The sequence below is a fragment of the Sander lucioperca genome, chromosome 6 (genome assembly GCF_008315115.2).
Source record: "Sander lucioperca isolate FBNREF2018 chromosome 6, SLUC_FBN_1.2, whole genome shotgun sequence".
In the NCBI taxonomy this organism is placed as follows: domain Eukaryota; kingdom Metazoa; phylum Chordata; class Actinopteri; order Perciformes; family Percidae; genus Sander; species Sander lucioperca.
In genome coordinates this window covers 40,914,072-40,940,822 of record NC_050178.1, presented here as the reverse complement: position 1 = coordinate 40,940,822, position 26,751 = coordinate 40,914,072, and the positions used below count along the sequence as shown (strand labels likewise).

At 40.1% G+C, this 26,751-nt stretch overlaps 1 protein-coding gene across 1 annotated transcript; it reads left to right on the top strand.

Moving 5' to 3' along the window:
• Positions 1-11,121: 11,121 nt before the first annotated feature.
• lrrn1 (leucine rich repeat neuronal 1) lies at positions 11,122-25,371 on the top strand. Its single transcript, XM_031279915.2, has 3 exons — positions 11,122-11,545; positions 21,188-24,403; positions 25,278-25,371. Exon 2 carries the CDS (start codon positions 21,354-21,356, stop codon positions 23,505-23,507), a length of 2,154 nt encoding a protein of 717 aa, XP_031135775.1. The 5' UTR covers positions 11,122-11,545; positions 21,188-21,353; the 3' UTR covers positions 23,508-24,403; positions 25,278-25,371.
• The last annotated feature ends 1,380 nt before the right edge of the window (positions 25,372-26,751 follow it).

The following is a 26,751-nucleotide window of genomic DNA, read 5'->3' as shown; positions in this document are numbered from 1 at the left end:
GCAGTACGACTTTATTGTTATTGAAGAGCAGTTTAATGGCCTGTTGGGTGAGGGAGCAAATCTCTGCGCCTATGGTGAGATCTCATGCTGTTAGCCAGGCTGTCACTTGGACCGCTGACTCTATGTTTGATCCACATGAGGTCAACCTTTAAGCTCCTCCTGTCTGTGCCAGTCATGAGAGGGGGCTGAACACATCCACAATCCTATTTTGCAAATGTGTTTAAAAGAGCTGCATTGTGCCCTCCCCACAGAGGACCAGCAGGTGTAATTACCACTTTTGTGTAGCCTTTACAGCCTGCCTAATGGCAGCAGTAGTTTATTTATTGAATACAATATGCAACCTCAGACTTTTTTGAACAGCTCCCTGGTCCCACACATGGCTGAGCATGCTTACTTTTTTCATATTAGATCCAGCTGATAGATGACATTAAGTTTTTCTTTGTTTTGGTAGGTGGAGGTAGGGAGGAGTAAAGACACTTAGTCATGAGATTGGATTCTTTGGTGGTATTTCGGCCTAAACAATTCTGTCTTGTCTTTACAAAAAACTTTCAATCACAGTAGTGATCCTGTAATGACCAAATAGCAGACGAAAATTGTAAAAAAGCAATCGATTCTAGAATCTAGATTGGGAGTTTGCTGTAGTAGCAGCAGCCAACAACTGGAAACTTTTAACATTTTTCGTCTGCTATTTCACCACTAAATTCACCAGTGAAGGATATTAGAAGCACTTTTCCGGTGATGGCTGAGCGTTACTGCGCAGCCTCCAACTGAGAGAGACAACGTAGATGTGACGTGAGCAACCTGTCTGAAAGTTGTAAGTCTTCTGATAGCTGTGCCAAGAGAAATCTCAACAGCACCGTAAAGAAAAGACCTTTACGACAGCAGGTGTGGTAAAAACACTACCACTTTTGTCCAAAGCGACCGCTAGAATCAACACAAACTGAAAGTTACATATAGCCACTTTAAGCAGTATATAAACTTAAAGACTTACAGTAATAAATTGTAACATTATAATATTGATTATAGCCACTTTAATGACTTTCAAATTACTCCCTACTGGAGCAGCTGATGTAATGAGAAATTAAGAGGTCTATGGAATAATGTCCACAATATGGAACATCAAAATCAGACTTTGACAGAAGTAAGTCATTGTATTGACTTGAGTAGATTCTGTATGGCTCAAATTGCAGTCGCTGCAGATTATTGAGTGTTAATTGAAGTAGATCAGTCTTGAAATCAGCATCCAAAATTGTTTTTTTTTTTTTTTTGCTGAATCCTATTCTCAGGTTCAACAACAAAGCAGAAGGGCAGTGACACAATAATGTCAAACAAAGCAATGTCTGAGCAGACATGATATCACACTGATCAGATTATTTGGATTAAGGACGTGTTGGCACGATATTTGGCTATATATATATATATATATATATATATATATATATATATATATTTGGATATAACTGCATTTTTCTTTTACACATGCAATATATATATATATATATATATAATATATGCAGTAATATATAAACATATAATTATAGCTGTGGCTTTGCCTTTTGCAGAATAAGTGTTGCTCCAGAATGTGCTGCACATCAAAGTGAAAAAGATTTAATTTAATTTGAGATTCAAAAAAAGATCCATAAATATATACAGTGCTGCTCATAAGTATTCATACCCATGCTAAAGTTGACTAAAAAAAGGAATAAAAAAATCATCTTTTGGAAATTGATCTTATTGCCTTAATTAAAAAAATGAGGAAAAATCCGACCTTTTGAGGACACCAATTTGTTTTGTGAATGAATAATGTATCGTAAATAAATAAATGTTCTTCCTTAAAATACAGGGGCCATAATTATACATACCCCTATGTTAAATTCCCATAGAGGAAGGCAGATTTTTATTTTTAAAGGCCAGTTATTTCATGGATCCAGGATACTATGCATCCTAATAAAGTTCCCTTGGCCTTTGGAATTAAAATAGCCCCACATCATCACATACCCTTCACCATACCTAGAGATTGGCATGGTTTTATTTCAGTTAGCCTAATAGCTAACTGAGATAAGATCCATATCAATGCAAATCAAACCAGCTATTAGGCTAACTGAAATAAAACCATGTTAATCTCTAGGTATGGTGAAGGGTATGTGATGATGTGGGGCTATTTTAATTCCAAAGGCCAAGGGAACACCAGAGAGTCCCAGAAAATGGACCATCCATTCACACATCAGTTTTACTACCAACCTTACCCTGCAGATGCTCAGTGACCACAGGAGGATATCCACTACTGTATGTATCAAGAGATGGGGGCTGAAGCAAAGAAGGCAAGAGCAGATTATAAATTAGCTTTTGATCTGTATTTGGGTCTCCATGTGGGAATATATGAATTTCATTGGTGGTGGTTTTTCTCTATTTCTCCACCTCTTGATTTCCCCTCCATAAATCCATCCATTTGAGTCAACAGCTGACCTCTCTCTAAAGCTTGACATGTCTTTATTGGTCGCTGTTTGGTTACTAGGCAGATGTTATTAATATTTAAAGACAGCGTTCTTGTGCTTGTTGTGGTGTAAATTCACTTCTTCAGTGGTGCAAAGGCTACACGCTCTCTTGGGATAAGATGGAAGACTCTTTCGGATTCAGGATTGTACTTTTGCTATTGTCACACAGTTGACAGAGTACAGAGAAACCCTCTTACTATGTGTTTGCTTATTCATATTACAAAGCCCACAACCCTCAAGCAGATGCAGTAAGATACTCTTCAGCTTTTTGGGGCATATTTGGTAGTGTTTTTCAACAGTATGCTATCTAGAGGTCTGAATTAGTATTTGCATGTAGGTCTGGAAGGTTCATATGCATGCCTTGTTGCTGGGATGCATTACTGAAGCCAGTGAGGGAAGTGAGGGAAGTGACTGAGTAATGAAACACCTCTCAAATCTGTTACATGGGGAGAGGGCTCCTATGACATGAGCAGATAAATAGATTATTAAATGACCTCCAGTATGTCACACACACACACACACACACACACACACACACACACACACACACGCACGCACGCACGCACACACACACACACGCACACACACACACACACACACACACACACACACACACACACACACACACACACACACACACACCTGATTTAAGAGGGGTTTATAAAGAAAAGTTGGATGTGGACTGTTACTAGAACATTTAGTGATTTCTGGCACAATGGGTATATTTAAAATATTACCACTTGCCTAGTACTTCTCCTGCTACTATATCTGAAAGTCTTTTTCAAAATGCACTGCAGTTGTCAGAACCAACCTTTAACAGGAAGTTAGTGCTCTGTAAATAACTTGGGCAGTATATGCCTATGGTTACTTTTCAAAATAATTCATATATTTTTATTAGTTGAGTTTCGGAGGGTTTAGTCAACATGATTATGTTAATGAATTATTATAAAAAATAAAAAATAAATTGAATATGTGTTTTTTTTTTTAAAGTGCTCAACCAATTGGCTAAGATATCCATTAATGGTAAAGGTAATATTGCTAACACCTTTTGTTTATTTATTTATTTACTTTTTTTTTACTAAAACTGGATATTGCCGCATAATACTTACTGTATGATAAACTGTTGCCAGTAATCTAATGTTATACCATTGTATATGTGTGAATTATTATATCAAGATGATATGTTACATGATTTGTTTAGATGTTCGCTATGAAATTACAAATGTATAGTCATTGTTTCGGCCAATCCAGGGTGATACTGCTAATACAGGTACTAATGAGTACAAAGCCAGATCTATGCACAGAAATAGTTGTGGACTTGTAGACCACTTCACTGTTTTTTGAACATCAACTTCATCAACATCAACTGTCCATTTATCATTCATTTTTAACTCATAATATGTCATGTTTATATGTGAATTGTTTTATTTCTGGAGTTGTATGCATTGCACTTATCCATCAAACAAGATGTGTAATTAAAGGTATAATATGTAATGCTTTCCTCAAAAAACAATGTATGGACTAATACAAAAGTAATCCCTCATAATCATCACTTATGACCCACTAGAACTGTGTGGTGGTGTCTGTATCTGCAGAGATCGGTCCTCTGCCTGCATTCTCTCTTTTATTTTTATTTGCCTGTGTGTGGGACATTTCTGGGCGCGGTCAAAGAGTCTTTGAGCCCCACATGGGTGTGTAACCCCCAGCCAATTACAATGCGCAGGGAGTGCAGCCTGTTTTCATTCCCAATTGCCGCTTTGCCCCTCAGCATTCATATCAATGCTTAAATCATTCACTCATAATCTGACAATGGGTTGGTGTGTTTATTTGTGCTTTAGAAGATGTTCGCTGCTAAACAATGAGAGAAGAGCCTTTTATTCCTCAGATTTTTGCTTTGTACGGCGCTCCCTCTCTTTATTCACTCTCTAGCGGAGGAGGGGCTAACTTTGCAAACAGAAAAGCCATACTCACTACATATGAAGATGTCTTTTATTTCATTTTTGCACTCCCATAGTCCACCCACACAGGTGTTTTCACTTATGTTGCCTAATTAGGCCTCTTCTCAAGACTATGTGGATGTGTACACTTTGCGCTTGCTTGACATCTCTCACCAACATGTGAGAGGCAGGACAACTTACCCTGTTATTAGTGCTTAGAGCTGTGATTTGCACCAGTACAGCTTCAGGTAACAGATTAAAAGGACAAATTGGTCCCTGCATGCTGTAGTGGCTCTGCCTTCCGAGTTCTGTCTAACTACCATGTCTGTCCTCTGAAAATCAAATCAGAAAAAAACAAAACCTTTCAGCAGTCAGTGAGGTGCATTTTAAGCTCTTTGTTGGTGCATTGTGAAGGAGAAATCCATGCTAAGCAGAAAAGCAGACACTTGAATAAGCCCTGTGAGGATAGCTTGGCTTGCCGGAGGAAATAGCAACGTGAGCTCTGAGGCTAACTGGAGATAAACAGAACGGAGAGTGAGGCAGAGCTGGGCAGCAGATGAAGAGATCATCGTCTCAGGAACTTTGTTGACGAAAGGTTTGGTACTCCCCTACAGGGCAAAATGCAAGCACTTAAACGTACAATATGTAACTTTCTGCCGCTAGGGGTCTCTCAACCAAAACAATGGATTGTAAACATGGACTTTGATGACGTTGGGAAGTTGCGTGGAATTATGGGAATTTTTATTGTTAAACACCTTCGCTGGTTAGAATGCAGCTGTTCACGGACGAGTTTACCCATATAAGTTTATTCATGTTACGTTTAGTAACGTTGATTCATGTCATACTAATAAAATAGCTGCATTTTCCCCAACATAATTACGTTTTTCTTGATTCGATCTGTATTGGTCGCTGACCAGTTAGCTAGTGAGCCAGCAAGCTAACATTAGCCAGCAGCTAAAACCACAGTGATTATCACAATATATTTCACATGTCAATGTCACCTTTTGGATGGTTTCAACACTGGGCGGACGGGGTTTGTTTTAACCCTTTGTTGTAAGCTAAGCTAGCTACTCAACGAGGCTGAGAGACGGGTGTGGGTGGGGATTGTCGGGGGAATCTCCGGCCGGGATGCTGCTTTTATCCGTGGTGAAAACAATGTTATCCACCAAGCATTAGCATTAACGTTAGCTACCTGTCAACCATCACATTGTAGTAATGTTAAGCTGGATCGATATTGATATGTATCAATAAATAAGATATCTGCTGTATTACTGTGTTGCAAAGTGACATGTAATTAATCACAAAATGATGCCTTGTGGCAGAAAAAGCATTATTACGGTTAGGAGTATTTTTTCTGTGACATTGTATGATTTACAATTACACTCAAACGTATCATCTGGGTGCCGTGTTTTGACGGAAGTTACGAGTAACTAGAGGGTGAAAGGTTTCTCTGGGTTTTACATTTGGTGGAAACATTTGGGATAGTGTAACTACACAACTCAAAAAATATAACATAGGTATGGTCGTTTTTAGACATTTTAATGCAGAAATGTTACATATTGTACCTTTAACTGTGGGCTAAAAATATGCTTAAAATTTGACTTTCTCAACTGGGTGCAACTGGGCGCTAAATGAGAATTGGGAGTGTAGTTCGCTGAGGCTCCAACCAGCCAGCCAGCTAGCGAGCATCTTAGTCTGCTCCTGCCTCCTCCCAGCAGCATCACCAGGCTCATGGTTAGCTGACTATCAGTTCTTCTGACAGTCTGACCTCCCAGAGGCTCGCCAGCCAAATGCCAAATCACATCGGGCTCTGCTTCGCCCAGGTCCGGCCCTCAATCATTTTCACACCCACATCCACCTCTAACACCACCCTCCCTCCTCCATTTCCACTTGACACTACCTGAAAAAGAGAACTATTTGTTTGTTTCTCTCTATTTATAGCCCTCTCTGCTTCTGCTGTGTAGGCTGTGAAGACTAGCTTGTTGCTAAAGTGTTGGAGATTGGAAAAGCTAAAATTAAACAATATACTGCCATTATTTCACACACTGCCTACACTGGGAGATTATCCATATTTGTTATACGCCTTGAAGCAAGAACTTGTACAGCATGCATAAGCATTCCTATCACAGAGGCTAATTTCATTGATATTTCTCCTCATCGCTTATCTCTAAATTGCCATGAAACAAAGCTATAATTTGATTGCACCTGGCAGTCATACCAGCAAAAACTCTTTGTTCAATCCAGCTCCTGAGAGATTAAAGTTTGCTGGAAACATAGACACACACACACACACAACAAAAAATGTGTATGTTGCTGGTATTCAGAGCCTTCTTTAAAGCTTAGCATGTACGGTGTCTCATCCTATAAGGATCACCTAGGGTGATGGGAGGGGACATCTTAATAAAAAAAAAAGTGTGATTATAAGGTGACAAGAAAGAAAACAAATGGCTTTTCAAACTAAAAATGAATTTCAACATATCCCATAATCCTGTCTGGCTCTTGATCAGACAAGCCACCACCTAAACATAATGAATGGATGAGGACACAGACATTGCTAGCCCACCCATGTCCCTCATGCAGGCCTGATAATGAACAGTAATAACAAGAGAGATAGTGGTGTGTTATACTGTTGGCCTCAACCAACAAACCAAACCAGTTACACTCTCCAACGGAAAAAGAAAAACACAACATACAGTAGGATATTCATGCACAGCTGAATCAAAGTTGTTGAAATACTCTCCCAAAAAGATTTCTTTTTGTTGTTGTCGTTCTCGAACTTCAAAAAGGGACAAAGAAGACGCAACATAAAATGAGCACAGCCAGACTGAGTAGGCTAATGGCCAGATTTCACATCATGAATAAATCAAGTGAAAGCTTAAGCAAAGACCAAACATCTGTTAAAGAGCGTATGAGAGATAGAAAGAAGATTAAACATTCCAATTAACTCCGATCCATACCTAGCTCTGTTGAGTTACCGAGCATCGCCGCTTGAACATGGAGTGTCTCCTGCTGAACTTCTTATGGGATGTAGGCTACACACCACAATTCCGTACATCCCAGAACGAAAGAAGAATAAAGTGAAACAGGAACAAAAGCTTCTACAGAAGATACAAAAAGCAAACTATGACAAGTCAACAAGAATCTTACTGCCATTGGCCACTGTGTATGTTGACAACGTGAATCAATAAATACCTTTATATTTAATTGAGTCTCGTAAGTAACATTACACATAATATTGCATTGCTTGACTGAGTGAGAAAAAGTCTAGTAATAGATCTCCAGGTTGTAGAGGCTTTGTTCTGTGTTCTGCCTTCTGTGAGCTATTAGCCAAAATATGCACATTCAAGTTTGAATTCACGCTTTTGTTTGATCATTCAAAAGTAGCTACTGTATGTCCTCTAGGCTATGACTTTTTGTAGAAGGTGTGCTAGAAACCTGCATGAAGCAGGTGAAAGAGATGTTGTTGACAGTTTCTTAAAAGATAAGCTGATTTTATCATTTATTTGTCTTATTGCCAACAAATCTCTCGAAAAGACCAAAACCAACAAGGTTACTTCCCAGAGCCCATTTATTATTACTGTACAAGACATTCATTTTTTGAAACTGGTCACAAACACATAGTTTCATTTTTAAAAAGGTTGAAGAAATTTCCTAAAGCAGCTGGGTACTGTAGTTTTTAGCACAGTAACAGGAATAAATAGTGCTTTGTTTCTATCTTGTACAGTGTGTTAATACACATTTGGTGTCTGTGGAATTGACTCAAAATAAACTACATTTACACAGACAATACCTCTTAGTAGGATCAATTTATTCTTGGAATCAGATTGTGGATTTCTGAATATAGTGGTCAGATTTTTTTTCTGTGCTCCATGTTCAAGGATGTGGTGGAGGAATGTCTTAGCGTTTCCAAATCTAAACATTGTGTGCCATGAAGAAAAAGGAGAAGAAAGCTATGATGCATTTGCACTGCAAAGTTCACTTTTGCAGCACTGTGTGGTGACACTGCCACAGGTGAGCCACTGTATGTGTGCTGTCCATGGTGCTGAACTAGCTGCTGAAATGGTGTGGTCTGAGAAAAACACTTTACTCTGCAAACACGAGGAGGTCTTGAAATCACAAAACCAAAAGTCTGATCTATCACTAAAACTAAAGATGACTTTCCCTGTTTACTAACATGCCATCCTTAATTATTTGGGGAAAACTGCATTTTCGAGCTTGCTGTAAAAGCATTAGTAGTGATTGGGAGCTGTATCACTTCTGACTAGATTTACCTCAATATGCTTGAGGCTCTGTGTCCGTAGGGTGTGAGGGTCTGTATCCACAGCCTCGTGGCTACGACGGGGCCAGAGCGAGCCATCTGTCTTCATCTCTCTCTATGGACGAGAACCAGAGACATGGTGTACAGATAAGAGATATTCTCCCCACCTGCCTCCTACCCACACACCTTTCTCTTCACCTCATCAAGGGTGGCATTGAAGCCTGCAATATATACCTCCTGGTAGACCCAACCCAACAAAGCACTTTCTGCACTATATGCTGTTGGATGTTGTCTACCTGCATGGCATGGTAATTGGCATTTGGCTATTGTGTTCCTCTGCATTTTCAAATCAGCAATATGTGTGAAATTAGTGCCTGAAATAAGTGTTTGCAGTTGACTTCTCAAGATTCCATGAACACGCAGCTCTTTCATGTGAAGGAGTGCATTAAGACGGTGGTGCTTCAAAGTGAAGGGCACTCATGATACAAATTGATTCTAGAGGCCAGTGCATGCAGCTTTTCAACAGGGCTGCACCAAGAAAGAGCAGGCATTCACTGAGAAAGACCTGTTTTTGAATACAAATAGACAAATGTTTACAAGAAGGTTTAGGCTACATGATTTTTTAAAACGGGAGGTTCAATGGAAGGTGGATTGGAAAGGAGGATTAGGTTTTGAGGCTGTGGACTGAAGCGCAATTATTTATTCAGGGCCTCTACTTCAACCCCTTCACATTTCATTTTTGCTTTGCTGCAGTTGCCATGCACTTTGGGACATGGCAACAGGCAACAGGAGCAGTTGCAGCACATTCAGCTGCTGCACGTATGGCAACACCGGGTTCATAGTCTCGCCGCAACCGTGACAAATAGATTCTTCAAATCGCGCTAATTCTTTACAGATGTCATCATACGTGGTCGCACAAATGCTTATGGTGCCAGGATGCTTTTCAGCCTGAGCTCCAGTTTAATGGGATCCTGTATTCATCTTAGTTTAGATTTAAAGGCCACTGCATGATATTACTTACTTTAATGACCTGTGCATATTTTTCGTGTGTTCTTGTGTTTGATTATGCTGCCATTTAATTATTTCACGTGTAAAATAAATGAGTGGTTTAATGAAGATGGCATTAATTGTGCATGTTACCTGTAGCTTTTAACAAGGACATAGTGGTGATATTTGCTAATATTTTTCTATTGATACATTGATACCTAATACAATACTAAAGGGGATTAATTCATAAATTCACCCCACGTACAGTTGTCATAAAGGGGGAAATAAGCTATAGAGACCAAAACTGCTTTTTGTACCGGGCTGTACACATGTTTATTTCTGCTGTAAGGTTGGGCATTTTAACATTCAAGGAACTGCAGTTTTTGGCACTTTGTGTTGGCTTCATTTTTCAGCACCGGAGGTTGTCGCTTGGATTCAACAAGCCATTCTGATTTGGCTCCTCTATCTATGTTGCATACAGGCTCATTAGAATACACAGCCCGCCCCCATCTAGGTGTCTCCACCCACAGCTTGAGAACTACCTTTACAAAGGTGTACCATATTTTTCTCGCAATTTTATCAGAGCACACTGGGCTTTTTTGGGAGGGGGGGGGTTAAAGGCGTTTCAGACAGAGGGTGAATATAGATGTATTCAGACAGACAGTATGACAAAAATAATGTTTGTTTTTTTAACATTAAATCATGTAAACATGTTCGAGTAAAAATTAGCATGATACGTCTCCTTTAAATTATTAATGAGCAATCAGCATGACTGATTTTTATGGCTTCATTCCATCAAATGGAAATATTCTAGGTGTTCCATCATTTTATAGCCTACACATTTCCCTGTAATTCAGCTCAACATGTTTACACTCTTTTGGAAACTTTGGAACGTTCACTAGAATTTAAAAATAAGTTTTGCTGCTTGTTAGACCTTAGGGGGTTGTGGGCTTGTGGTTGTCAACAATGAACATACATGTTGGGGTGTTGGGCATGCACGTATAGGCTAAACCTCAAATGAGAGATTCTTTGTAAACTGTAAGGCAGAGTTTGCTAAAACTATGTTGAAAGGGGAACAGCAAATGTGGATTATACTGCTTTTGAGCTCAATGTTCCACTAAGATTAAAGAGAAAGATAATACGGATAAGAAAAATATTCTGAGATCACATAAGTCTCGTCTGTGATCTTTTAGTGACACAAAGTAACACATTTATGTATATAGAGTATTATCATCATCAAGGATTATGTATAGAGGAGGAGGCTTGTTTTCAGCATTAATGCCATGTACCACCCCCCTCTCCCCACCCACACACCCCCCCTTCGCCCCATGCCCCGCCGCCCTCTCCTGCCTTTGTTCTCATCACAACAAGCCCCGAGCAGATGGTGCTCTGCTTTGCTTGGCCGCCAGTGACAGGCAGGCGCTCTCAGCCAATAGCCTGCTAGGGAATCAGCTGACTGGTCTGGACAGCGCCAGGTGTTTTTTCTTTTTTATTATTTTTTTTAATAATTTTCCTTCTCCATCCGTAGGAGGAGCAGGCGGCGGCAGCAGCAGCGGCACAGCGGAGGAATATCAGGGCGACAAACCGGACGGTGGTGGGTTGTAGGCAGCAGGTTGGAGATCTCTGTGCAGACCGCACCATGCCTCTTTCCGAGGCGCCCTGTGACTGATCGGATACACAAGCGACAAATCGTTGTAAACGTCCGCCAGCTGAACCCCTTAGGATACAGGAATATGTGTTCTTACGCTATTTGATAAGACCGTTCACTTTGCATTATAGCATTGATCTTATTTATTGTTGTGTATTGACGCGTATATCTGGATAAAGGACCTGTGCGCTTGGAAACATCGGACTGGAATGCCAACAAGGTGAGACCCCTCAGGAAAGGAAAGACAGGGTTTCCACTGCTGTAGTCTGTTTCTTTATAAGCTGCATTTTGGGAGGAAACAATATGTGTTTAGTGATGCGGTTGGCAGCCACATAATTTAAACCCTCAATCAAACGTTTTAGTCGTAGACATTTGTTTTTATGTGTAAAACCATGCATACTTTGTGAATATGTTTTAATTCACAACATGTTTCCCTGCAAGGGCGATGCAGCGACTTTATTTAGGATGTAGACACACTCAAGGGCATGATCTTTTTTTTTTTTTTTAAATATAAATGCAGTCTGGTTTTACTTCAGGCTTGGAATCAGTTTAGAATACACATATGAACATCGGACCTTACAGCAGGTAACCCGTTACAATGCGTCAAATGATAGCACAGAAAACAAACTTTGATCTCGTTGCGGTAGCCTACTTGCCGTGCCAGCAGGAGCTGCGTGCGGCGTGCCTAACGTTGTGTAGCCTACATGTGATTTGCATATTAATGTTAAAGTATGTCGGCAGATGTCTCGATTCCTCGTTCTAAAGCAATAAGTCCGCTGAGTCTTGAGACAGACAAGGCCCTCTGGAAAAGATGCTGTGGTGAGAATGGGGTTGCATTGGCAGGGGGTCTATTGTGGTTCACCAACGCCGCAGCTGTTGCGCTTTTGTGATGGAGACTGCTGACTATCATCATTTAACTTTAGGCAGAGGGACAAAATGTAGGAAGGTTAAGGATGATAAAGGGATTTTTTTTTTTAGTGTGCGGGATTTACTTGTCCTACTCAGTTTCTGCTCATATGACTCTATTAATTACCTCTTTTAACAACAAACTGCTGTTAGCCCTCTTTTCTCTGTGGACCTCTGGGGCAAATAAAAGACTTTGCAGTACAATAGACAACTAAAGTAAACAGCTCAGTCTCCTTGTGAGCAGTTGCTCATTATATTTGAGTATCCTATAAATACTTTTTTGAGGTTTTGAGCCAAACCGCTGTTGTCTATCCTGGTCTTGACATGTCACATTGGAACAAAAGCTGTTTAATTTTTGCAAACTTTGTCTTGGTTGGTGCTGCACTGCCGCTTTTCCAAGCGAGCAAAAGACTATATCATTTCTTAAAATTGAATGAACAGGATCACCTGATTGATTTGGTTTTTTTTTCTCTCCCCTGAATGGGGCATCCTGCCTCACATGGACAAAACACACACACACACACACACACACACACACACATCATGCTGCATAGGCACACACTTAAGATGTTCTTTTAAACTTGATTATGACGATATAGTGTCACAATAGGGCGTTTGTGTTCCAGGCAGGGGTGTGTGTGTGTGTGTGTGTGTGTGTGTGTGTGTGTGTGTGTGTGTGGTGGGGGGTGTTTGTTCGGAGACAGCAGGGCTCATGGGAAGGGGTAGAGGGCTTCTCCCCCACACCAACATTTAGGTCCCAGGGGTATAAGGCATGGTGAGGAGGGGGTGGGTGGGTTATTGAGCTCAGGCCTCCACCATTATTCCTATAAGAAGGGCTGAGGCATTAACCCTTTGTTCTCTGTGGACTACAGGTCTCAGAGGCAACAGACACAGCTCTGCTCACCCTGCTCTCCCTGACATCAATGTGTCTTCTGCAGCAAGTACAGCAGTTATGACATGGCATGGACGTGTGCATGTGTTAAAGTTTCAGAGACAGACATTCAGAAACACACCTGTGCTGCCCCTTGGCTCTGGGGAACAGAGGTGTGGTTGGGACAACAGGAGCCCCTTGTGGGTGGCCCTTTGTGGTCCTTTTCACCCAGTCAGGTCACGTGCCTGGCAGAGAAGACTGGATCAGGCCCAGCTGCCTGCCTCTAACCCTTAAGGACTTTAGCCTCACAAACACAACATTCATATGCAATAAAAGCAATCGTGACCATCACATTAAAAATACTATAAGATCAGCAGGTTAGTTTACGAGCTTAGGCTACAGTGGCTAGTTTGAACCTGAAAGGCTAACAAGGCAGACTGGCAAACCTATAGGTTGGATGGAGGCTGCATTTATGGAAAGCAAAATCTGGTCTGACTTCACTGTAAGAGGAGGTGGCTTTAGATCAGATGGTAGGTAGTTGTTGGTGGTTCAATCCCCATATATTATAATTATTTTAATGTAAAATCACAACGCTTAAAAACAAAAAGCTGCCCTACCCTTTTCCGTTTAATCTTGCTCAGTTAACCTTTTTTCTGGTAGAGAAACTCATTTTATGGCTCTCTCTATTCAAACTTAATAGCCTAATGATGAACTTTATGACAAATAAATTAAATGTTGTTGTTACTTTGTGATTTTAAAGACCTGTTTTTAAGATTTTTGGAGTGATAGCAGGTTCCACTCCTGTTCAAATACATTTACACTGCAGTTTGCTCTTCTTACCGTAATACCTTACTAGCAGCTGTTCCACCAAGACATTGTTGTATAATTCAGAGAGAGGCTGAGGATTTCCACACAAGTGTCCCTTGACACTTACGCTTCCTGGTTGAAGGTGAACCAGTTTGAAAGGTGCAGCAATCAAGCAGCTGTAAAATCAATACCACGAGTGTTGATGATGACGAAGTTGTCTCCAACCAGGGGAGACCTAACATGAATCGTCTAATGTGAAACCAGCCAGCATGTACGCAGGCACACTCACACTTACTCTCACCTCTTTAAATGGTCATAATATTTGTCATAATGTGTGTTGCTTAACACATTTTTTTGTGCATGTCAGGGGAAGCAATCCACACAGTTATAATGTACACACAAATGCGCCATTGTTTCCTCTCTTTTGTGCTCTGGATAGGCGAACACAGTTCTACAGGAAACCGCCTGCTACAAGCATTGTTTTAAAAAAATGTCCTGCTTATTTGAGACTCCTGGTAGGAAACGGAGGGGCTTATTAGGGCTGCACGATATGAGGAAAATATGCCATATGCGATAAAGTTGTTGAATATCGCGATAACAATGTTACATGCGATAAATAAACTGTGTACTCAGTTCTGCATTTGTGCTGCTTTCAATATTCTGCTAACATACAACAAATTGCTTGTTGAATTTAAAACAAATAAAAGGAAATCATTTCCAACATTCTTCTATTGAACAAATTGAACATTGAATTGAACATAAAAAGCACCATAAAAAAGAATTATTTATATATAATTATTAATTAAAATTGCATTTTAATGTGCAGTTTTCTGCTGATATTTCCTTTATACTAACACAACAAAATCTCCTGAGTGTCTATTGCAATATGTTGCAGCCTTTTGCAATGTGTATATTGCAATGACGATAAAATAAACGATTTATTGCGCAGTCCTAGGTATTATATTAAATTCTTAGAGGGTTAGAGGCAGGTGTGAGCACGAGCGAAAGGATCACGACAACCCATTTTGGGCACATTGAAGTCCTGAATCCCTCATCATCCTAGGAAGAAGATGTGGTTTACATGACTATATAGTCTCCAAGGGAGGTGTAACTGTTGATGTGTCTGCTGCTTGGACACGTGTTTCCCAATAGGCTGAAAAATGTGTTTATCTCTATTTATTCTGGTGTTGAAGATGAGACGGGTAACAAAAAAAGAGACATTTGAGTTTTCACTTCATATATTAGGTGTTTTTTCTCTTCATATGTCTTCTTGTGACAGCACCAGTCTGTTCTATATAATACTCCCCCTTGTTGAGTCTCCTTGTCACTCAGGTTCTGTCATCTAATTCAGGAGTGTTTTTGTCACTTCTTTTTTATTCAGTTACTAACAAGATGTGTTTATAGGCTCCCTGGGGTTTGTTCATCTCACTTGCACCACCTCTAATTTGTTTTCCCTTTTTTTATGTGTGTGCGGATGATTTTAGTGAACTAAAGCTCAAAAGCAAACCTGGGCCAGTGGGGATATATGTGTGTTTTTCCCAAGAGAGCCCTAATGCAAGACTCTTGTTATCCAGTTGAAATCACATTTTCATTTTCTCATGTCACTCTCAATTCTCATCATATTCAAGGAAGGATTTTCTTGATTTCTAGATGAGCTTGAGTGTCCTCAGAGTCCTAACTGAGCCTTGGGCTTAATCAGTCAGAGTGGGTCAGAGGGAGACTTTATCTAAGAAAGGGCTCACTCATCGTCATCAACCTGGATTCTTTAAAGTTTGATACATAGATGAAAATTATTAATTTCCTCTCATCAGTACACTTCACGGACATCTTTTCTACAGTTCAGAAGAAAACTATTCAAAAATGTTCAATGCCTCTCATTCTGTTTAAAAATTGAGATTCTGAGAACTTGGCTAACCAGGATGAGTTTAGTGACTGTCATTATCATACATACATTGGCACGTTAGTTCATTACAACTTTATAGGTAAAATGGGGCTCAACTACAGTAGTGCTGGCAAGTAATGAGAAAATGTTTTTTTTACTGTTTTTTACAGAGCTGTTTGGATATTTTTAGGTCTTTCAGAAGTGACATCTTTGAACTTACATCAGGATGCCAATTAACAAGTTAGATCACTGTGACAGTTTCTCTACTGACATGACAGGGATCTACTTTCATGGCATGCAGTTAATGATCTTCTGTATATGATCATATTAAATTTAACCATTGATACTTTACTGTTGAAAGATCCAGCAATGTGAAAAATGGCCAGGGCTAACCCCTGCATGCCTCTCTGAACAGATACAGAAAATGGATAATGAATCAAACAACAAAGAAAGGATCTTACCTAAGAACTCTGTCTCAACTTTGACAGCCTCTGAACTCTGTTTCCAGTGAACTTTGCTTGTAACTTCAGCAGTTTGGACCTGGGACACTGTTATCGGCCATTGCTAGGGCTGAAACGATTCCTTGAGTAACTTGAGTAGTTTGTTAACTAAAAATCATCAACAAATTCTTTGCGTCGACGATCAGCTTTGTTACACAGCCCACTGTGTTTTGCATAGATGATTACTACTGTCACACAACACGCTCACGGGCTGTGTACAGGTGACGTGATGAAGGCGGCGCGGATTGCAAAATGAAGAAAGAGAGAGAAAATAGCGAGGGGCAAAGAGATGAGACAGGCCACAAAAAAGTAGTAGGACACGGTGGTCTGAAATAAGAGGTATAACCAAGCTGGTTATCTCCAGTCATACTTAGGTTCCTTAAGCAGGCCTTAACCTAATGTTTGTAATGTAAATTAGGGGAATCTGTCTGATACCTAGGTCATAGGGCATCAGTCAGCCGTCGCCAGGTCATATATTTATATATGGAGGGGGTACCAGCTAGGAACCACAAAAATACCATGAAAAGGTTCCCAGTTTGGAGGTAACCCATTAAATTAGGGTTCATTCACACTAGATCAGTCGGTCCAGAAATCCGTGAGTGGCATCAAATGGATGTTTTAAGCCCCCAACATCGTCTTCCAGGCAGCGCTGCATGGAAGGCACTAGGGTTAGGCAAGGGTTACGATTAGGGTTAGGTGCTTTGAAGTCGACAGTTGCAGCGCTGCCTTGAAGTCGACGGTGGGGGCTTAAAACACCATCGAGCCACCAAATGGCCTATTTGTGTGACATCCTGTTGTATTTTTTAACCCCCCCCATGTAAACTTTATATTTCACAAATATTGTTTTCCATCAGATCTTTTATAGATCTCAACATTTCCGACAGCCTTCATTTCTGTTAGAAACCCACCCTTTATAAATTAAAATTCTCATTCACTTCATTTCCTTTGACACCATGGAAAGTACTGCTTTACCATGAGATGAACTTAATGCACTTTATTCAACCACAGGTAATTCAACATTAAAGGAGTACTGCCAAGATCAGCAGTAATACGTTTGTCTGTCATTAAGACCTACTGTTTAGTGTTTAACATAAGACCAACTTTGGTAATCAGTGCTGCTTCTGCTCCATTAACTTTGTAATGGTAACCTGCATCAATGCACTAACCCACTGATGACGATCACCAGCAGAACCTAGCGCGCTTAACACATTTGATACATTTGAAACATTTGATAAGTAGGACATTCTCATGTAAATATGTATCAATATTACCGGTAGATTAGGGTAGATAGAGGATGTAGGTACGGGTGAGGGAATAAAATAAATAATAATAAAAAAAATTTAAAAAATGGGATCAACTCAAAGACGAGGTGGCTGAAAAGTATACTAATTGAAAATAACCGGGTCACCTTGTCTAAAGGATGATAAATTTACATAATCAGTCATTTCTGTGGGGTTAGTGTTAAAACACCTGTCCCACTTGTGAGTTCTGTGTCTTTGATCAATAAAAGCTGTACTACAGTAACACCCCACGTAACAAAGCAGTTTATGTCTGAAGCTGTTGGTATTTATTTCAAGTATCCCATTCACAGGTTCAAAGGTGGCCGTGGTTACAACCTCTGGGTTTTTCCGTTTCCTGCCTTCCTGCCTTTGGTGTTGTGTTGAGTGTTCTTCCACCTGCTGTGTGTTTTAAGCTTTCCTGTGGCTTTGGGACTCTGATCACAATGGACCTGTGAAGCCTGCATCAGGATGTCCTAGACAGCTTTTAGTTGTTGTTGAAAACCAACAGGATGTTGACACCGATTTTTTTTTTCAGTCTTTAAAGTGCTCATAGTTACATCACAACAGCATTTTTTTTCAGTTAACCTACTTTTCACTTTGACAAGTGACATAGTGTCATATTTGTTTTTCATTTCTTTGTGTTCAGAAACTTTTTAATCTTACATTGCATAAAGGGGAACACAGACAAAGCATTTATCAAATGGGGAGAATCTAAGATTAACCCCATTTGTGGAGAATACTGTGGATGAGGAAGAATGTGAGAGCAGAAAATTATGCATTTATATACCTGGGTCCAGTTCTTGATATCTTGCTTTTTGCTTTTGCCTCTCCAACACTAATTTTATGTCATAGAGATGCAAGATTGTAATCTGATGCTAACAATTTAACAGTGGGTCAAAGGTGCACAATTACATTTATTCACAGTTGTAATCCTTTGCAATTAAAACATTTTACAGTATATTGATGTAAATATGTCAAGTATTTACTTTCCGAATCTGCCTTTTTGTTTGATTTTAGTCAGCTAAAAAAATGGTAAATTATTATCAATGAAAAACTGTATGTTTTCTGTATGGTGTTTTGAAAAATGTCCCCATTTTTCTGAAATTTCTTTTTTAAGGGACAGAATATTTAATAATTGACAAAATTACAATCAATAATTATTTTCTTAATGAGATCACCAATGAATTAACACTATTGTTATACAGTGGAACACTCACTTCTCTTTGCTGTATGTGTCCACTGATACATTGCTTTTAATTTAAGTGCTTAGTGACCTGTTTCTCTCCTCTGGGTTTGAATCTATTACACTGCCTCAATCCCCTCTTCAGTATCTCCATCCACTAATCCTGACTGGCGCAGCAATCGTCACAATATACATTGCTTTATCTTAAAGACATTATACTGTACTATCCCTGTTTCACCCATGCTCCGCCCTGTCCCAAAGGGAAGAGACGTGTTCTTGTTTCCCTGGTGCTGTTGCCAGGCAGTTTGCATTCAGATGAATTAGTCAGCTCTCTTGTTTGAAAGCCTCTTAAGTGCTGTCTTCTTAAGCTGGTGTTGACCATAAAGCTGTGTGGTGGAGAAGGCCGTGGTACTGTGGTGCTGCCGAATGGCTCTGCACTGGATGGGGTGCCACCTTTGGTAAACAGATCTAACTAAGTATTGGGATCTCTGTTGCTATAGGATAGCACACAGGCTTGTTAAAGACGTGCTGGCTACCTAATCCTGTTAATAAACAATGGTGAGGGATAAAACCAGTGCATAGAAAATCTACAGTATTTGCATGTGAACAGAATTATTGAGTGAGTGAGACACATATTTCATGTAAATGAGATAAAAGGTATATAAAAAGGCATGGTTTAATCCAACTCATTAACCAGACTAAGAGTGAGGCCCCAAATATCAAGGTGTTTGTCACAGTGGTGCTTTAAGCTAAATGCTAATCTCACCAACAATGCTAACATGTTCAGCAGGTATGGTTACCATGTTCACCATCCTAGTTTATCATGTTAGCATGCCAACATTAGCGAATTAGCACTAAACACTAAAAAGTTAAATAATTGCCAAAGCTTTTACAATTGAGTGTTGAATATCTGAATATGACTATCTGTAGCTAATTGAATGACATCCATTAAGTGGATGTTCAGGAATTTTACTCAAAACCACAAAATGTAGCATTAGAGGGCAAGTCAGGAGGCTTCATCGTCGTAGAGAGTAAAAGCTGCAAACTCCAAACCACAAATGTATGTTTAAATCCAAGTCAGAATTTCATCAGATCAAAGTGTTTAAAAATGATCACTACATGCATATGCATACCATAGCCACTATGATGGCAGATGTGGTTAGCTATCCAACCCACCCAGGGTGATAAACATCTCAAAACAATTAACAATTCAAGTACACAATTAAAACCCTCTCAAAAACACATCAATCCCAAAGCGTGGGAGTGCATAGACAACAATAGTATACCAAAACTTATCCCAAATATATCAAAACAGTTGTAAGTTAAATGACAGGAAACAGCCATGGATGTCTTGACAATATGTCATGGCAATCCATTCAGTAGTTGTTGAGATATTTCAGTCTGGACCAAAGTGGTGGACTGACTGACTGACCTACATTGCCATCCATACATAAAATATTATATGCTGTAATGCCCATGTATTTAGACAGTAAGAGCTTTAAAATGTAGCACTGGTATCGAGTAGAGGCTGTCTTTTGATTGCCAGAATTAATGCTTTATCTTCCAATTCATTGGAGTAAGTGTTACTGCCATATGGGTAAGCAGATGCCCATTGTACCTCACTGGAGCTCACATTCGCTGGACCAAGCGATGAAGCTAGATCAGAGTCTCACACACAACCCTCTCCTGTAGTCTTAGAGTTAAAGAATACTCCTCAAAGTTTACAATCTTCCTTCTGTCTTCCAGAAAAAAATCTTAGGTCTGCTGAAAACTTTTTTTTCTTCATGTTTGCCCTAAATTCAGAATGCTGAAGACGTTGCATTAAAAATTAAGAAGCAAATCTTTTTTTGCTTTCTTTGAGGCATGGCACATACTAATATCTCATAGTGTTTAATGATGTTCGGAGAAACTAATGATCGAGTCCTTATGGGCCTGTTGGATAGATGAAAGCCCTCAATGGAAATTGATCTGTTTCCAAGTACTTCAGAGCAGTGTTTTGTGCAGGCATTGTAATGAGCTGAACTTGCATTTTCTCAAAACTGTTGATGTTGCACATAACTCTGTTTCACAAGGATAGTGGGGGAGCAGTTGTTCTAACTCAGTCTGTTGTCTTAAGTAATTGCTTCATTTTCAAGAACATGGAAGGTTATGTGATAATCCAGTAATTGTTACAAAAAGACTAGTCTGCAGTCATGCTAGTTGCTCTGTGCCTGAGATATTTCACTCAAAACCACAAATGTCAACCTCAAGCTCACAAGAGAAAAAGTAGTGGGATCTCCAAAGTCATGAGGATTTATCCTCTCATGAATGTCTGTACAAAATGTGGTGTCAATCCATCCAATAGTTGGTAATTATGCATTATATACCCTTTTAAACATGGGGTTGAAACTGTTGTCTGTATAATGACATATATGTTTTGTTTTTCTTTTCCAGATTACTCTGGGGCTCCAAGATCTTGATGTAAAATTCTACCCTCTGCTTCAACTCCTGACCATTTCACTGGACTGGAAGACCTACAGTAATCAGCGGAAAGTCTGGTTGATGACTGTAACACACTCTCTCCCCAAATCATCTGCCCCTCCTCCTGTCCTACACCAGCATGGCTAGACGGAGGTTAGACGGCTTACCTCTAGGCCAGGTATATGCTGGCCTGATGCTGGTATCGATAGGACTATCCTTCGTCCAGAGCAATGAGTGCCCTCAGCTGTGTGTATGCGAGATCCGGCCATGGTTTACCCCTCAGTCCACCTACAGAGAAGCCATCACTGTGGACTGCAATGACCTTCGCTTAACACGCATCCCAGGAAACCTCTCCAGTGACACTCAGGTTCTCCTCCTACAGAGCAACTACATTGCCAAGACCGATGACGAGCTGGAGCAGCTTTTCAACCTGACTGAGCTAGACTTGTCCCAGAACAACTTCAGTAGCATTCGAGATGTTGGCCTTACCAATATGTCCCAGCTCACCACACTTCATCTGGAGGAGAATCAGATCATGGAAATGCCAGATTACTGTCTGCAGGACCTCAGCAACCTGCAGGAGCTCTACATCAACCACAATCAGCTCAACACTATCTCTGCCAATGCCTTCTTTGGTCTCCACGACCTGCTCAGGCTTCACCTAAACTCCAACAAGCTCAAGACCATCACCAGCCAGTGGTTTGAATCTACGCCCAACCTAGAGATCCTCATGATTGGGGAGAACCCCATTGTTGGAATAATGGACTTTAATTTCAAGCCACTGGGCAACCTTAGAAGCCTGGTTTTGGCTGGGATGGATTTGACAGACATCCCTGGAAATGCCTTTGTGGGACTTGACAATCTTGAGAGCCTCTCTTTCTATGACAATAAGCTGGTCCGAGTTCCTCAGAGAGCCTTTCAGAAACTGCCTAACCTAAAGTTCTTGGATTTGAACAAAAACCCGGTGCACAAGATTCAGACAGGAGATTTCAAGAACATGCTGAGACTGAAGGAGCTGGGTATAAACAACATGGGAGAGCTGGTTTCTATTGACCAGTACGCTCTGGACAATCTGCCTGAGCTCACAAAGCTGGAGGCTACAAACAACCCCAAGTTCTCTTACATCAACCGTCAGGCCTTTCGTGATGTCCCAGCCTTGGAGAGTCTAATGCTGAACAACAACGCCCTGAATGCCCTGTATCAGTCCACGGTGGACTCTCTGCCCAACTTGCGTGAGATTAGCATCCACAGCAATCCTCTGCGTTGTGACTGTGTCATACAGTGGATGAGCTCCAACAAAACCAGTGTCCGTTTCATGGAACCTCCATCCATGTTTTGTGCCATGCCAGCAGAAGTAAGGGGTTTGCATGTGCGGGAGGTGCTGCAGAATAATTTAGCAAACCAGTGCCTGCCCCTGATTTCCCATGATACTTTCCCAAGCCACCTCAACCTTGACATTGGCATGACCTTGGACTTGGACTGCAGAGCCATGTCCCAGCCTGAGCCTGAAATCTACTGGGTGACACCAATGGGGAACAAGGTAATGATGGACACCCTATCTGACAAGTACAGCCTTAGCAGTGAAGGGACATTGAGAATTTCTCATATCCAAGTAGAAGACTCTGGCAGATACACCTGTGTGGCTCAAAATTCAGAGGGAGCTGACACAAGAGTGACAGCTATACGGGTGAATGGCACTCTGTTAGACAGCACTCAGCTAATGAAGATCTACGTCAAACAAACAGAATCTCACTCTATCCTGGTCTCCTGGAAAATAAACTCCAATGTAATGACCTCTAACCTCAAGTGGTCATCTGCCACCATGAAAATAGACAACCCACATATTACTTACACTGCCAGGGTACCTGTTGATGTCCATGAGTACAACCTTACGCATTTACAACCAGCAACTGAGTACGAGGTGTGCCTCAGTGTCTCCAACATCCACCAACAAACACAGAAGTCATGCGTGAATGTGACGACAAAGCAGGCAACCTTCGCTGTGGAAATATCTGACCAAGGGACTAACACTGCTCTTGCAGCAGTCATGGGAACAATGTTTGCAATCATCAGTCTGGCCTCTTTAGGAGTGTATATTGCCAAGAGATGGAAGAGGAAAAACTATCACCATTCTCTGAAAAAGTACATGCAGAAAACCTCGTCAATACCGCTAAACGAGTTGTACCCTCCTCTTATCAACTTGTGGGAAGCAGACAGTGAAAAGGAGAAAGAGGGCTCATCCGAGACCAAACCCAGTCAGGTGGACACCACACGCAGCTATTACATGTGGTGAGAACTCTCCAGTGGGAGATATAGAGACATGTTTCTTTCAGGAGCACAAATATACATACTTGCTTCTTTGTGTAAGGGAACTAAGTCATTTTTGCTTTCATGTTTTCTGTTTGTTTTATTAGTTCTCTCAAACTTGCTCTTTAAAGCAAATGACGAACCAAGATTTTCAGATCTTTAGTTTAGCATATTGCCTTTTTACCTTTTCGCCCATTTTGACACACAATATGGCAGCTTTGTTTAGCTTCCTGGACTTAGTAGTCACTGTGCTTTATTTTTAGTACTTGTTTTAATGAACACAGCATGAGCATTGTCACAGATTCAGTACACAAGCAAAGGAAAAGTTAAAATCAAACCTGTTTTTGACATGTTACTATGGCAGAACTGTTAGAGACTGCCATCTTTCTTTCTCTTGTAAAACAGTTTCACTGTTGACTGTTGTGCACTGAAATATATATACTAATTTGTCTATCAACACAAATATAAGCTGACAAAGTATGTTTAGACTTGATATACTGTCTATTAAATATTGTTAGCAATTCCTCTGTAATGTTGTATCAGCTATGACTTAAATTACTTTTTGTACATTAACTAATTATAATAACATAATAAGTATGTTTGATTTAGACTTTCAGTTTGCAGAGCAGTTACTGTAAACCAGCAATAGAAATATGAATGTTATGAACTAGGTAAATAGATGTAAGGCTTTTTAAATTTCTTAAATATTTCTTTTCTTATTTTGCTAGAATATGTCTACAATCACTGGTTTTGTTGTGGTTTACACACACAAACATGTTGTTTATTGAGGAGCAAGTTAAATAAAATCTTCTTTCCTCATATTTTTTAAACCATGATTTTAACACTAAGTGTCATTTTTAGAAAACAGTACATATATTAAAGGTACCATGGCATGAAAATTTCACTTCATGAGGTTTTTTAGCATTAATATGATTAGCTAGCCTGCCTATGGTCCCCCAGTGGCTAGAAATGGCGACAGATGTAAACCGAGCCCTGGGTATCCTGCTCTGCCTTTGAGAAAATGAAAGCTCAGATGGAATGGAATCTTCCCTTTATGAAATCATAAGGGGAAAAGTTACCTCCCCTTTCTCTGCTTTACCCGCTCATGAGAACTTGGCCCACCCATGAGAGAGACATCATGGGTTGCAAACGAGCGAAGCATGGTAGTTGGTCAAGGCCACACCCCCACCCTCCACCTTGCCCCCCCCTCTCTCCTCCTCAATAGCATTTAAAGCTACAGACACAGAAATGGCACATCCTAAGGAAAGCTCATTGTGGGACTGGCTCTAGTGGCTGGAATTCTGCACCAAGGCTGAATTTCGGGAAAGAGACTTCAGATACAGTATTAGGGGACCACTAAGGCCTATATAAAAGAGACTTCAGATACAGTATTAGGGGACCACTAAGGCCTATATAAAAGAGACTTCAGATACAGTATTAGGGGACCACTAAGGTCTATATAAAAGAGACTTCAGATACAGTATGAGGGGACCACTAAGGCCTATACAAAAGAGACTTCAGATACAGTATTAGGGGACCACTAAGGCCTATATAAAAGAGACTTCAGATACAGTATTAGGGGACCACTAAGGCCTATATAAAAGAGACTTCAGATACAGTATTAGGGGACCACTAAGGTCTATATAAAAGAGACTTCAGATACAGTATGAGGGGACCACTAAGGCCTATACAAAAGAGACTTCAGATACAGTATGAGGGGACCACTAAGGTCTATACAAAAGCATTCAAAAAGCAGCATATCATAGGACCTTTAAATAAATATGCTTTGGAGAAACAGACATTTACAGGTTGAAAGTAAAGTTTGAAAAGCTTAAATTGTTGTTGCAGGGAAAAAAATCATCATACTCATATTCATATTTTTAATTTCAGTGTGATGAGCGTAGCTCTAGGTGTTTGGTTACAACATCAGTGTTGAGAGAGAGAGAGAATGGAAGGTGCAGATTGCAGTGTGTTTGCCTCAAACCCACACTGCAAAGCAATTATTAGAGAATAATAATGAGATTCTAGTCCCGGTACAATATAATTACTGCACAATATGCCTTGGAGTAGATACAGTAACTTCAAAAACAACAAAATTTGTTATTCAAAACCAAGACGATGTTTCTTTTTTATACCAGACTACCTCTGTATCTCCAAAGCTTTAGAGAGTAACATGGGGAGTATAATTCAGCTGAGACAAGATCGAAGGAGATGGTGAGTATTATCGTCATCTCGTTTAGTAAAATGACATGAAACAACCATCTGTTTTCCCTGCAATATCTGTACGAAAGTAATATGTAGAGTCCACTACAATGCAAATCCAAATCTCTGTGGCTCACTGCCTAGGAAAGTGGATCTCCAGTGGGAGCCCAGATGTTGACTGACAGGTCTGGGCTTTGTGGTGCAATCAAACAATCTCCGGTTAGTCTCCCCTGACAACATGCTCATTCTCATCCATGCTCTTTCCTGTGAAGCATCCATAACTACTGTATAAACAGTTCACTAGCAATATAATTTCACACATATAATATGGCACCCTTTGTATCATATCTTTATTTCTGTTAATAGTATGTATTTATTTAAACACTTCTTCACGCTCATGATAACTAAACAAACTCCAAATGCTGATAAAGACCATGAGAGGAAGATAATTGCTCTGGAAGAAATCGAGAAGGGGGACCTTGAGTGAAGTTTTTTTTGTCACATAAGCCTACACATTAATAAACACCAAATCTATGACCCAAACCCAAAACTGTATTGACAAATTATAAACATTTAAATATTCTTAATATCTGCGCTACATTAAAGTGTTTTTAAAATGTATTAATTCTCTATAAATGCTTATACATTGCTTATAAATGCTAATTAGGGTGTTCAAATAAAGTGTTACTAATACACATTATATACCCCAGATAAAGTCCCTTGACTCTTAATGTCACACTATTGTCAGTAACGGACTTGGCTTTGTGTGCATCAAGAAATGCTGATGAAGAAATGGTTTAAACACTGTCTCATACTATTGGTTTTCTTTGTGTATAGAGATGTCAGGAGATGCTGCATGAAAAATGTCAGTGAATGTCATGGACCCTTTAGGGAGACCTGTGTCCTGTGCTGAGAATGGTGGGCAGAGGAGGGTGAACAGTAATCTGGCATTTGTTAAACCTGCACATACAAACTGCTACTCTGAAACATCCACTGTCGTCCTTTTATCTGCACAGAACGGACGAGCC

Bases quoted from the DNA above. Each gene is read 5' to 3' on its own strand.
- lrrn1 (XM_031279915.2), top strand. From the start codon at position 21,354: ATGGCTAGACGGAGGTTAGACGGCTTACCTCTAGGCCAGGTATATGCT.